The 13,741-nt window shown below is 47.9% G+C and overlaps 2 protein-coding genes across 6 annotated transcripts in view; one reads left to right on the forward strand and one right to left on the reverse strand.

The window, feature by feature from the left end:
* Window positions 1-6,319, forward strand: part of LOC143989627 (uncharacterized) — a 111,132-nt gene extending 104,813 nt beyond the window's left edge. The window contains exons 1-7 of one of the 5 annotated variants that reach the window (XM_077489870.1): window positions 1,738-1,849; window positions 2,558-2,685; window positions 2,774-2,897; window positions 3,014-3,111; window positions 3,191-3,397; window positions 3,508-3,649; window positions 4,854-6,319. In XM_077489870.1, coding sequence (XP_077345996.1) covers window positions 2,813-2,897; window positions 3,014-3,111; window positions 3,191-3,397; window positions 3,508-3,649; window positions 4,854-6,016 — 1,695 coding nt within the window. In that variant the 5' untranslated portion in view covers window positions 1,738-1,849; window positions 2,558-2,685; window positions 2,774-2,812 and the 3' untranslated portion in view covers window positions 6,017-6,319. Of the gene's footprint in view, window positions 1-1,699; window positions 1,850-2,557; window positions 2,686-2,773; window positions 2,898-3,013; window positions 3,112-3,190; window positions 3,398-3,507; window positions 3,650-4,853 lie in introns of those variants that run through there. The other 4 variants (XM_077489868.1, XM_077489867.1, XM_077489871.1 and 1 more) reach the window with 4 other exon arrangements.
* LOC143989539 (uncharacterized) overlaps window positions 1-13,741 on the reverse strand; it is a 427,264-nt gene that overhangs the window by 369,288 nt on the left and 44,235 nt on the right. The gene's annotated exons all lie outside the window — the stretch shown is intronic.

Genomic DNA, 13,741 nt, shown 5'->3' on the forward strand with positions numbered 1-13,741 from the left:
AGAGGAACTGCAGCCCCGAGAAACGTCTTGTAGTATGAACATGGCCTTGTGCTGTGTGTGTATGTACTGTACATCCTTATAGATGTGTCATCTCCACTCCCGCGAAGGGGGATAGAAATATATTACTACTCGGGGGGGGGGTTCATGTAGAACATCTGTTAAATGGATAAAAAGAGCCCCAGCCGAGAGTAAAGGCTGGAAATGGCTCCTGATCCCCAGATTTGGGCAATTATGAAGAGGCGGAGCTCAGAGTATGTATGAAGAGGCGGAGCTCTGAGTGTGTATGAAGAGGCGGAGCTCTGAGTGTGTATGAAGAGGCGGAGCTCTGAGTGTGTATGAGGAGGTGGAGCTCTGAGTGTGTATGAGGAAGCAGAGCTCTGAGTGTGTATGAAGAGGCGGAGCTCTGAGTGTGTATGAGGAGGCGGAGCTCTGAGTGTGTATGAGGAGGCGGAGCTCTGAGTGTGTATGAGGAGGCAGAGCTCTGAGTGTGTATGAAGAGGCGGAGCTCTGAGTGTGTATGAGGAGGCGGAGCTCTGAGTGTGTATGAGGAGGCGGAGCTCTGAGTGTGTATGAGGAGGCAGAGCTCTGAGTGTGTATGAAGGGGCGGAGCTTTGAGTGTGTATAAAGAGGCAGAGCTCTGAGCGTGTATGAAGGGGCTGGAGCTCTGTGTATGTAGAGGCGGAGCTCCTGCTGGAACAGCTGTCGTCGTCGGAGGACTGACAGAAAGCGCAGCAGACTTTTAGGAGTGAGCGAGGAGGATCCGGTTCCTTTGCCATCGGAGGTGAGGAGAGTGTGAAGGATGTTGGTGACTCTGGTAGATGAAAAGCTGGGAGTCATATTGCTCTGGTGAGTGGGGAAGCACCACTAAGGGGGTGCCCTCACCATCACGTGTGTAAGAGGTGGAAGAAGGCGTGGAAGAAGGCCACAGTTTGGAGCACCGAGAACTTTACACCTTATCAACTTTTCATTGATTGGTGGATTATTTTTTTAAAACAAACACTACATTACATTGAAGTAGATGCAAAGTGGAAGCAGTGGACGTGCAGAGAACACTATATTGAGTACAAAATATTATACGATAACACAAATTTGCACAGGATTTTACTTTATTTAATATAGCAGAAAATATTATAGGATCGAAGAAGTAGGTATAAAGTGGAAGCAGTAGATCTGCAGAGAATATTATTTGAGCCCCTAGCACTTTATATATGAATGTCTCCACATATTGTAGTGTATTTGTGATGATTTATGTGCACACACAATAGGACAGCGCTGTGACACATAATGCTCTTCTAGTTGATAAAGGGAACACTTACCTTTGTTACAGCAGCAGTCCGGTATAAGTTATTTCTGTAGGTATTTGAGTTGTTACACATAGCGCGGGTTTTATTCTATTTATATTGGTGACATAATTGCCCAAATCTGGGGATCAGGAGCCATTTCCACCCTTTACTCTCGGCTGGGGCTCTTTGTATCCATATAACAGATGTTCTACATGACTAAATCTGACATCAATTTTACTGCAAAATCAAAGGGGCCAAAATGTCTCCTCCCCCCGAGCAGTAATATATTTCTATCCCCCTTGGTGGGAGTGGAGATGACCCATCTATAAGGATATACAGTACATACACACAGCACAAGTCCGGGTCCACACTATGAGATGTTCCTCTGGGCTGCAGTTCCTCTGAGCTCCACAAGGTGGTGATCTCACCTCTACCCAGACAGGAAGTCTCTATGGAAGACAGGAAGTGATGTCAGGTACAGACAGGAAGTGATGTCAGTTACAGACAAGACATTCCATTTGGAAGGACGTAGAGAGAAGACACTGCAGGATTTGGCGGCAGAGGAGGTAATATGTAGATTAACCCCTTCAGGGGGATCAGTTGATGATGAATATATCTTCCTTCCAAATCTGGCCATACATGGTTCAGTTTTATTGTTCATCCAGCGGGATGAGAGGAAAAAACGGAAGTGATTCCCCCATCCACACATTGGAGGGGGATGGGGGAATCCTCCCCGCTGCACTATTGTATTCTGACAATGGGGGGCGCTCCTCCGCTCTCAGAATACACAGATCAGTGATGAAGCTATTGGCTGCAGCCGCTGATGGAGTGACTTTTATCCGGCAGTGACCACACATGGATGGAAATGTGACCGATCCCTGCTGAACCAGCTGAATTTCCATGTCTCTATGGTCACCATAAGTGACTTCCTCCCCTCCCCCTCATCTCCTTCATTATGTAAGTCATGCTGAGATCATCTACCATTGGCTGAGCAATATTCTCCTCCCAATGTCCCACCATGTGGCTTTTTTTCTGATGCTCTTAGGATGTGGGCTGACCCTTTGGATCCTCACTAGAATAGTGGGACTGTTTGTCCTGCATTGTATGTAATGACATCAGAATACCGGCAACAAGCTTTTTCCCTGCATAGTGTGGGGGTCCTGTGTGGGTAAATTATACCTCAGTCTGAAGTGGGGCTTTAATAAAATGGAGACCTGAATGGAGAGGTGAGGAGGATTCTGGGAATATCATTTGATTTTACTATTTGTGTTCAGATCTAGAGTTTTCCTCCTGTGAAGTCTGGAGATCATATGACCATCACATTGCCTCCACCTCCCTCCCTGATAGAATAGAGAAATACAAAGAAGATTCTAGAAGTCACCAGAGAGATGATGGAGGAGAGGTGAGGAGGATTCTGGGAATTCTGGGACATTATCCAGTAACAGACAAGGGATGTGTCTGGATGGTGACTGTATCATTGTGTGTGTCAGGTTCCTATAAGGTGTCAGGATGTCACTGTCTATTTCTCCATGGAGGAGTGGGAGTATTTAGAAGGACACAAGGATCTCTACAAGGACGTCATGATGGACAATCAGCCGCCCCTCACATCACCGGGTAAGAGGAGACTTTATTGTAAAGGAGAGAGCAGTACGGAGGCTCCACCTAGATCCCCCATCATCTGATAAACACATAGAAACAATGTATTCAGTCAGTGTGTGTGTTTCCTACAGATGGATCCAGTAATGGGAACCCACCAGAGAGATGTCCCCGTCCTCTGTATTCCCGGGATTCCACACAGGAAGATCACACCATCCCCCACCATCATCAGGTAGATGATTGACAATTATTGGTAGTTCTGATTTATACACAGCATGTTTGTTTCAATGAATGTTTTATTATATATTCAGAGTGGAAACCTCGGGAAAGATAATATTGATGTTAAAGAAGAGTATAAAGAGGAGGATAAGAAGTATGGAGTGATGGAGGAGTATTCAGAAGGACACAAGGATATGATGGAGGCACCTAATACCAGGAACCCACCAGAGAGATGTCCCCGTCCTCTGTATTCCCGGGATTCCACGCAGGAAGATCACACCATCCCTCACTGTTACAAGGTTGGTGGGATGGAGCATCTAGAACGTGGACTTGTGGAGATAATGTGTGGATTTTTTTTATGCAAGTTTATATCTTACAGATGATATTCTCTCTCATTTTCTTGCATTAGAGTGGAGATCCAATCGATATTGAATTTGAGGTGAAATCAGAAGAAGAAGAGAGGTATGTGAGGGATGATCAGCAGTCTATGGAGAAGGATGGAATAACGGGGACATTTATAGAGGAGGACACTCCTACAGAGATCAGCACAGGTGGGTCATTAACACTAAATACTTTCCTCCACCCATACTGCTCACTGATTGGTCCAGAGTAGGGCGGGGGCTGGGTGATATCAGCCTGTAATCCCCTGGTCACTTTCCTGAGCTGTGTTCCCCGTCCTGGATTTCTCTCGGATAATCTTCCTTCTCTGTGCTGCAGACACAATTTATGTATCTAGACTGGATTTATGGAGATTTTGGGGATCAGCTGGCAGCAAAATGTTCATTTTCACCATAGGCGTTGCTCTAACTAGACATCTGGGGCATGCATCTTGGGTCTTGTGCCCCATGTCCAGGTCTTGCAAAATCTTTGGCACAACAATTCTCCCAGGGTTACTTATTCTGTTTGCTGGCTGTGTCGGGTGGAGGGATATGTCTGTATAGTCTCAAACCCAAGTCACTGAGTGCAGTCTCAGGAGATGGGAGGCAGCGGTGTGGGACCTCTGCAACTTGTCTCATGTAATCATTTCATCTTCCACTGATTACAGAATACCAATATTATGGGTCTTGACCCCTACACTATAAGTTATATTGTACATTATATACTCCTATCTTATACTCTTCTGCTCTCTTCCCCTCTACCCACTGCTATATATACACATAATATGTATTCTCTTTTGTTACACACATTTACTACCAGCTGGACATTTTAATATCTGATGATGTGATTGGAGTACAGACTTTTACATGGTGATAATAATGTGATAACATCCTCAGACTTTGGGACCTTAAACAGAAAGTGATAATGAGGGAGGAGTCAATAACCCAATGATGGGGGTCTTCAGGATCAGTCCAGTCTTCATCTTGGTTGTTCTCCCCCCATCCTCACTCTCTGACCTCTGGTGGGGCTCAGCCCCGCTGTTATTCATGACTAAATCATGGACTAAATAAGGAAGGTCAGGACTTCTTGTGTTGGGAAGATGGCAATGAGTGATAGAGGGGGAGGGGACACTCATCCTATAATCCCCTCATCACTGTCACTCCTATAAAAGACAGTTCTCGTTGTTTCCTCACTCTCTGACTAAGGTCCATGAATAAAGAAATGATCTGGTAGGAGATCAGAGGACCCATTTACTAGTTACCTTGAGGGGGGAATTGTAAGATCCTCAGAGACAAAGCTGCCTGATGTGGGCGGAGTCCTGGTTTAGGGGAACCAATCAGCTCATGTCTAGTAATAATCTTTGTATTTCTATTTTAGTAGATGGGCGGGAGATGAGGAAAACCTCAGAGGATTGTCTCACTTTGTCTCCAGACTGTAAAGTAGAAGATGAGGACATCACACAGTATAGTCCAGGAGAAAACCCGACTACCTCAAATGTCCATCCGGCACCACACAGTGTAGATGGACCATCGTATTCCTCTTATCCTGAGGAACCTCAGACTGTGAGGGGCGGTGCCGTCCTTCCAACAGAGAAGAGATTTTCCTGTACTGAGTGCGGGAAGTGTTTCCATTCTAAATCCAATCTTAATGAGCATAAAAGATCTCATACAGGAGAGAAGCCTTATTTCTGTCCTGAGTGCGGGAAATGTTTTTCAAACATGTCCAGTTTCTACAACCATCAGATATCTCACAAAAAGGACAAGCAGTTTTCTTGTTCTGAGTGTGGGAAATGTTTTTCAGATAAGTCTGGTCTTCGCAGACATAAAAGAACTCACACAGGTGAGAAGCCTTATTCCTGTCCTGAGTGCGGGAAATGTTTTTCACAGAAGTACGATGTTTACATACATCAGAGATTGCATACAGGAGAAAAACCATATTGCTGTACTGAGTGTGGGAAATGTTTTTCAGAAAAGTCTAATCTTCACATACATCAGAGATCTCACACAGGAGAGAAGCCGTATTCCTGTCCTGAGTGTGGGAATTGTTTTGTGCAAAAATCAGACCTTGGCTCACATCTGAGATCTCACACAGGGGAGAAGCAATATTCCTGTCCTGAGTGTGGGAAATATTTTTCAAAAAAGTCTAATCTTTACACACATCAGAGATCTCACACAGGTGAGAAGCCGTATTCCTGTCCTGAGTGTGGGAAATGCTTTTCAGTGAAGTCTAATCTTTACATACATCAGAGATCTCACACGGGGGAGAAGCCGTATTCCTGTCCTGAGTGTGGGAAATGCTTTTCAGTGAAGTCTCATCTTTACACACATCAGAGATCTCACACAGGAGAGAAGCCAAATTCCTGTCCTGAGTGCGGAAAATGTTTTTCAGATAAGTCCAATCTTTCCAGACATCAGAGATCTCACACGGGGGAGAAGACCTATTCCTGTCCTGAGTGCGGTAAATGGTTTTCACAGAAGTCTGATCTTTCCAGACATCAGAGATCTCATAGGGGGGAGAAGCCGTATTCCTGTCCTGAGTGAGGGAATTGTTCCTCACTGAAGTCCTGTCTTCCTGTACATCAGGGACCCCACACAACCCCCGAGGTGTATTAGTGCCTTGAGTGCGGGAAATGTCTTCTATATGAATGTTGCTGGACATCACAGCTCCCATGTGGGGAAGAAGCACACCCTGATATACACCTCAGATATACTCCATGGCTGATCTTCATCATGTAAGAAACAGTTGATAAGGAGATCAGAGATCACCAAAGACATGGATGAAGTGTTGTACCGTGTTGGCCATTGATAACAGTAGAAAAATAAAAATGGAGTCATTACCTTTCATTGGCTGAGTACATTTTGTGGTGTAAGCTTTAGTGATTTCCTATGAGCATCAGCTATATCGAATGTCCATAATGTGGTATTCCACATTTTTGTTACTAATGAAGATATTTCAGGAAAAATACTTCATTATGGCCAATAGATAGCGCTGATGATCATAGGAAATTCCTGTGTTTAATCTACGGTCAGATTATGTAACATCTGGAGAAATGATTGTTGTGATGATAATGTGTACTGGGCACCCTAAAAACTCTGTGAGAAGAACCAGGGCAGTCATGTTGTTTAGAATTTAGAGGTGATGTGTATATCCTTTCCCTGTGCACCTTACTGCAAAGGCTGGTTATAGATTGGGGTGGTTGTCGTCTATCTGCACAGCTTGTCGGCAGAATTTGGTGTGGGGGGGGGCACACTGGATGCCTTCAGCTGTCATTGTGCTCTTGCTGGGCGTCCATTGTGCCCCTGTGCCTTTTAAGGAGGGGTGGGCTCCCTCCAGGCAAACCTTCCCTTAATCTATCCACTGCTATATCTGTTCCAACCTGGAGACTCTCCTAACTATAGAGTTAGGAGCGCAGTATAAGGAGGAGCCTTGGTGTAGGTACTGCAGCTTACACATATATTTGTAAATGTGTGCAGCTAGAACCTCTGTTTTTAGTGTGAATTGTTAGACAGGACAATTTGTTTAGTCTTTTCGCAGGCTGGCTGGTAAGTGTGCTGGGAAATGTTTATGTTGTCTGTGATGTAGAATAGGAGACACCTACCAGCAGTGATCTCCTTTCCATAATCCCGGGAAATGCAACTTCTGCAATTCACAAACTTTTAGCGGCATTCCAAAACATGCTTAACAGTCCATTGATAGGACACAGCAGAACCTCTTACCCGAATCAACCAACATCACAACAAAGCATGGCAGACAGGCAACCCTTTGATTTAGTCCTCATAAACCTCATTATCAGAACCTAATGCCGCATACACACGACCGGACTTTTCGAAAAGCAAAGGTCCGACGGAACGAATCTGGCGGACAATATGATCGTGTGTGGGCTCTATCGGACCTTTGCTGTCCAAAATCTGAGGGACTTTAGAAATAGAACATGTTTCATATTTTTTTTCGCTGGAACTCCACCAGACCCAGTTCCTATCGAGAAATCCGCTTGTGTGTATGTTAGTCCGATGGACAAAAACCGACGCTAGGACAGCTATTGTCTACTAGCTATGAACTTCCTTATTCTAGTCCAGGCGTACATCATCACGTTTGAATCTGTCGGACTTTGGTGTGGCCAAGTCCATTAATTCGGAAAGTCTGTCTAAACTCCGCCGACAGTACGTCGGGAAGACTTTTGGACCTAGTCCGGCGAAAAGTCCACTCGTGTGTACGTGGCATAACACAATACACATCCCAGTCTGACTCCAATAGTCATCATAAACCATTCAAGTCCAGGATCAAATTATAAGTTCACTTTTTTTTCTAAATTCCAGCACCCCTATGTACCAATATACCATTAATGTACTTTACTCTTACATTCACCGACTGACACAGCTCCTTTCTTAGACCATTGGGTTGTTATGCCACCTTCAGGAGAGGACTAGGCAGAACATGTTATAATAAAACTAGAACTTTCTAGTTCCGCCCAAGGGGCGGTTCCTTAGGTAGCAACCCCTCAGCCTGCTACTGCAGCCTCAGTTTTTTTCTGCCTAGTGAAGAAGGACCTAGGAACCCTGCAGGCCCATCAGTCCGTGGATTTTTCTCCAGAAGTTTTACTTTTTGCGCAAGATTAAAGTTCCTGTCATCTGCTATCAACAGCCGGCTGGGTGACAGGCTGGATACTCTTATCCTTGTAGTCTCCCCAGCCTGGCCAGCAAGCGTGTGCAGAACAGAGCTCCGTGCTGGGTCGGCCACGACATGCCCCCAGCTCCAGGGGTGGCCGGTGGGCATAATGCCCCAGGGCACACATATGACCGGGCTACTAATGTTTGCATTACAGTGTGCCGGGCCAGCAGCCACCCCGTACTGATTGGAGAGTGGGTCTGTGATGGAATGTCTCCCAGCTCTTCAGGACTGGTAAGTACAGCTCTCCCTGCCTCGGTGGGGTTGAGCAGCTGGGCATTCCCTGGGAGGTTGATTCGGGGGTCCCTCACCTCCCTCTCTTCTCTCCCTGTCCCTAGCTTCCCTCCCCCTTTCCCTGTGGGGGATGCTGCATAGGCTGCTGAGTGGTGTGTGTGCCATAGACAGGGGCTTCCCAGGGGGGGCTCTCACCTGGGGGGGACTGCGCTGGATAGCTGTGCCCTGGATGTGTGTAGGTCTCTCCCCTGAGGTGTCTGGAGACTGTGTCTGCTGATCGCTGTAGTGCTGTTTCACCGCCATTCTCTGCCTGTTTTTTTCACTGTCCCTCGTGGCATACAGTGCTCGGCGGCCATTTTTGGTGTGACAGGGAGCAGCATGCTCTGTCTCCATTTTCCTGTAGTCCGGCAGCCATTTTCTCAGAGATTATGTCCTTTATACTGGACGATCAGCAGGCCATTTTCTTGAAGCCTGGATACGTTTTTCAGCTTCAGCGCTATTCAGAACAGTTCAGCACAGCACGGTTTGATCTCTTATGCATCTGGGAGCTGACACAGGAAACAGGCACACCTAGCTGGATGGCGCAGAACTTGGTCAGGATGCTGAGTCCTGCGGGAAGAGTCACTCAGCCAGCAGCAGTTAGGAGGGTGGGACCATCACTGTCCTATGTCCCCAACAGGTGGCAGACAGGGTAGGGTCAGCATGGCTTCAGAAACTGGTGTTTCTTCCCCCGAAATCCAGGCAATTGCAACTGGTTCGCCTGCAGACTGTGCAGTGCCTCTAGACTCTTTGGCGGTGGTCCTTAATTCATTAGTTGCCAAGATGGAGGTGGTGCGTGGGCGCAAAGGTGGTAAAAAACTACCCCTGCCCCCCCGTCCTCCTGGGGAGAGCTCTGATGCAGACTCGGGCCTTGCTGAGGCTGGTGACCCCTGTTCTGTCGTTTCAGACAACGCTGACCAGGACCGATCGGACAGTGAGGATGATTCCCCGTCTGGGTCCGTGCTTGACAATGTGCTTGTTGGAGCACTTATCACAGCTGTGTGTAATACCCTAAAAATTCAGGAGCCAGCAGATCCCTCTGCTGATGTAGCGGTTCCTTTTGGGTCCTGTAAGCCAGCCCGTACACCTAAGGTGTTCCCGTATCTGACTTATTTCGATAAGTTCATATACAAGGAATGGGGTCGACCGCAACTGACCTTTTCGGTCCCCAAATACATGGCGGTGTACATTACCCCTTTGAGGAGAGCCTTCTCAAAAGGTGGTCGGCTCCTCCGGTCATGGATCCCCCGGTATACAGGTTAAACAAAGTAACCACGATCCCGAGAAAGGGGACTCCTGCCTTTAAGGACCCCACCGACAGGAAAGCTGAGGCAGTGGCTCGTTCCTTGTTTACGGTCGTGGGGTCAACAATGCGACCAGTACTGGCATCCGCACTTGTGTCTCAGACACTTACTGAGTGGGCAAAACTTTTGCACCACTAATTGAGGGAGCAATAGGCTTCTCCTGTCTACGTGGAACTAGCAGACCAGTTAGTGCAAGGCCTTAAGTATGTTTTTGACGTGGCCCTGGATACTCTCCCTCTGTTATCCAGGGCTTCAGTGTCAGCAGTGGTGCTGAGGCACCTGATTTGGCTGAAATGCTGGTCTGCTGACCAGGCATCTAAGAAAGCCCTGACGGATCTTCCCTTCCTTGGCGAACGTCATCTAATGAGGCTCCAAAGAGCCATTATTAAAAATGCCGCAGGTAGTAAGAGTACGCTACTCCCACAGGCTAGGAAGGCTAAGGAGCCACGCCGTAGGCAAGGGCCCTCATTTTCCGCTCACAAACAGCTTTTCATCCACCCGGGGCTTCAGCTAAGCGCCCCAACCCGACAGGACGACTTTTGAAGAACAAAAGCGTCCCTGGAACCGCAAGCCTGCAAGCAAAAGTGCTACCGCATGAAGGTTTGCCCCTGCCCGCAACATATGATGGGGGATCTCCTCCGGGAGTTTGCAGCCCGGTGGGCCTCTTGGCTATCTGACCAATGGGTCTGCGATCTGATTTCCTCAGGCTACAAGATAGAGTTCCTCTCTTGGCCTCAAAACAGATTCTTCCCCTCCAGCATACCTGTACTCCCGGCTCGCCGAGAGGCCCTATTGGGGGCGGTAAGGGACCTGCTGAGTCGCAGGGTGATAGTACCTGTTCCGGAGTCAGAACGCTTCCAGGAGTTCTACTTCAATCTGTTTGTAGTCCCCAAAAAGGAAGGGGTATGTCCAATCTTGGACCTAAAAGCCCTCAATTACTTTGTAAAAGTGCAGAGGTTCAGAATGGAATCATTTCGCTCAGTAGTCGCTGCAGTCCATCAAGGGGACTCCCTGGCATCTTTGGACATCCAGGATGCGTACCTGCACATACCTTATGCCTTCGGCATCAGAGGTTTCTGCGATTTGCAGTTGGGGAAGCCCACTACCAGTTTGTGGCTCTCCCCTTTGGTTTGGCATCAGCCCCCCGAGTCTTTGCCAAGGTATTGGCTCCTGTTCTGGTGTTGCTGCGACAACGCGGGATTGCCTAGACGATCTCCTCCTGAGAGCATCTTCCGCCTCAGAGTTAGAGGATGTGGCAATCATCATGCAGACCCTGCAGGAATTTGGGTGGCTTTTGAACCTAAAAAAGTCAGTGATTGTACCGACTCAGCGTCTGGAGTACCTAGGCTTACTGCTGGACTCCATGGAAGCAAGAGTTTTTCTCCCTTCAGACAAGCTGCAGACTCTCATCCGCGGTACAACTGCTGATGACCCGCAAGTGGTCATCGCTACACTTCTGCATGCGAGTCCTGGGACTCATGGTGGCCTCCTTCAAGGCAATACCGTATGCCCAGTTTCACACGAGAATCCTGCAGAAGGAGATTTTGACAAAGTGGGACAAATCTCCGTTGTCCCTGGATCGGCAGATTCAGGTGAGCCAGTTAGTCAGGGATTCCCTGCTCTGGTGGCTGAGGTCCCCGGCACTTTGGTCCGGGAAATCGTTCCTACCTCTGAAATGGACAGTGATCACAATGGATGCCAGCCTAACCGGCTGGGGTGGAGTAATGGGAGTTCAGTCGGCCCAGGGCCTCTGGTCGGTGGAGGAATCCAAGTTGCCAATCAATCTTCTCGAGCTGAGAGCGATCAGGCTGTGCCTCTCCACATGGTCGATAAGACTTTGAGGGCGCCCAATCGGGATCCAGTCAGACAACGCCACGGCAGTGGCATATGTCAATCACCAAGGAGGAACAAGAAGCTCGGCCGCCGCATGGGAGGTCGCTCACATCCTTCAGTGAGCAGAGCGACATGTACCGGCCCTATTTGCCATTTACATTCCGGGAGTGGAAAACTGGCAGGCTGGCTACCTAAGTCTCCAGATGCTGGACCCGGGAGAATGGGTGTTGCATCCGGAGGTGTTCAGGCTACTGTGCCTGCAATGGGGCACACCAGACGTGGATCTTCTGGCCTCCCGTCTCAATCGGAAAGTGCAGAGATTTCGTGTCCAGGACAAGAGATCCTTGGACAGACGCGTCAGACGCACTGGTGGCACCGTGGGATCAGTACCAGCTGATCTATGTGTTTCCTCCACTGAAACTTTTACCACGTCTGCTCTGCAGAGTGGAGGCTGAGGGGCCCCAGCGTCCCTGGTACGCAGACCTAGTGTGTCCTGGTGGCGGAGATGCCATGAGAGGACCTTTCGTCTCCGGGTCCAATTCTCCATCCTGCTTTACCATCGCTGGTTTTAACGACATGGCTATTGGGAGCCAGGTGTTGAGGAACCGGGGTCTTTTGGACTCGGGTGATTCTAACTATGCTGAGAGCACGGAAATCTTCTTCTCAGAAGATATATCATCGTACCTGGAAGGCCTACATCTCCATGTGTGAGGAGAAAGGATGGCATCCACGCTCCTTTTCTATATCCAGGATCCTGCTGATTCTAAAGCAAGGAGTAGACCAGAAATTGGCTTTAAGCACCATTAAGGGACAAATTTCAGCTTTGGCTGTCTTTTTTCAACAACATCTGGCATCTCACTCTTTAGTGAGCACTTTTGTTCAGGGGTTCCAACATGTAGTTCCTCCAGTGCACCCACCGTTACCCCCGTGGGATCTGAACCTGGTGTTATTGGAGCTTCAAAAACCGCCATTTGAAAATATCAGAGAGATCTCTCTGTTGACCTTTTCCCAGAAAGTGGTCTTTCTAGTGGCCAACACTTCGGCCAGGAGGGTTTTGGAACTGGCGGCCTTGTCTTGCAAGTCACCCTATCTGGTTATCCACAAGGATAAGGTGGTGTTGCGTCCGCAACCTTCTTTTCTGCCGAAGGTGGTTTTGGCGTTCTACATCAATGAAGACATTGTGTTACCATCCCTGTGTCTTAAACCGACACATCTCAAGGAGGCGGCCCTCCATTCCCTGAACATAGTTCAGGCTCTGAGGGTGTATTTGTCTGCTACGGCTCCCTTTCAGAAGTCAGACTCCTTGTTTGTTTCGGTGGCTGGTCCAAAAAAGGCATGGCGGCCTCGTCGGCCACCATTTCCAGGTATATCAGACAGATTATAGTACAAGCCTACGCCTTGAAGGGACAGGTGCCCACCTTTCCGGTCACGGCCCACTCCATCAGGGCAATTGGAACGTCTTCGGCCTTCCAACATCAAGCGTCTGTCGCTCAAGTGTCTAAAGCGGTGACTTGGGCATCTGTCCACACCTTTACAAAATTCTACAAGGTAGATGTCGGTGCATCGGCTGATGCCTGTTTTGGCTGCAAAGTTTTGCAGGCGGCCGTATAATTGCAATTGCACTTACGTTTTTTCCTGGTTTTTGATAAAAACACAGTACCTTTAAGTAAATGCACTGTTGCATTTGTTACCACAGTTCTGAGGTGGTTTGGAGGTAGTGACTCCCAGATGAGGAGCACTCTGTTTTTTTGTGGGTAAAAAAGTTCTTTGTTATTCCCACACATTGTTGTTTTTGTGGGTAAAGTTTTTATACTAGTTCCCACATGCCATAGTGGTGACGTTTTTATACTGTTTTCCCACCCCTCATTTTGGCACTGCTTGGGGACGTCCCAATGGTCTAAGAAAGGAGCTGTGTCAGTCGGTTAACGTAAGAGAAAATAGAATTTTTTTGTACTCACCGTAAAATCCTTTTCTCTGTAGGTCACTGACTGACATAGCACCCTCCCCTCCTATTTTTATCTACGTTATATGGCTTGTTGACATACTGAGGCTGCTGTAGCAGGCTGAAGGGTTGTTACCTAAGGGACCGCCCCTTGGGCGGAACTAGAAAGTTCTGGTTTTATTATAACATGTTAACATGTTCTGCCTAGTCCTCTCCTGAAGGTGGCGTAACAACCTGATGGTCTAAGA

The sequence above is a fragment of the Lithobates pipiens genome, unplaced genomic scaffold, assembly GCF_037356315.1.
Source record: "Lithobates pipiens isolate NorthernLeopardFrog02 unplaced genomic scaffold, aLitPip1_a1.2 Scaffold_18, whole genome shotgun sequence".
NCBI classification, from domain to species: domain Eukaryota; kingdom Metazoa; phylum Chordata; class Amphibia; order Anura; family Ranidae; genus Lithobates; species Lithobates pipiens.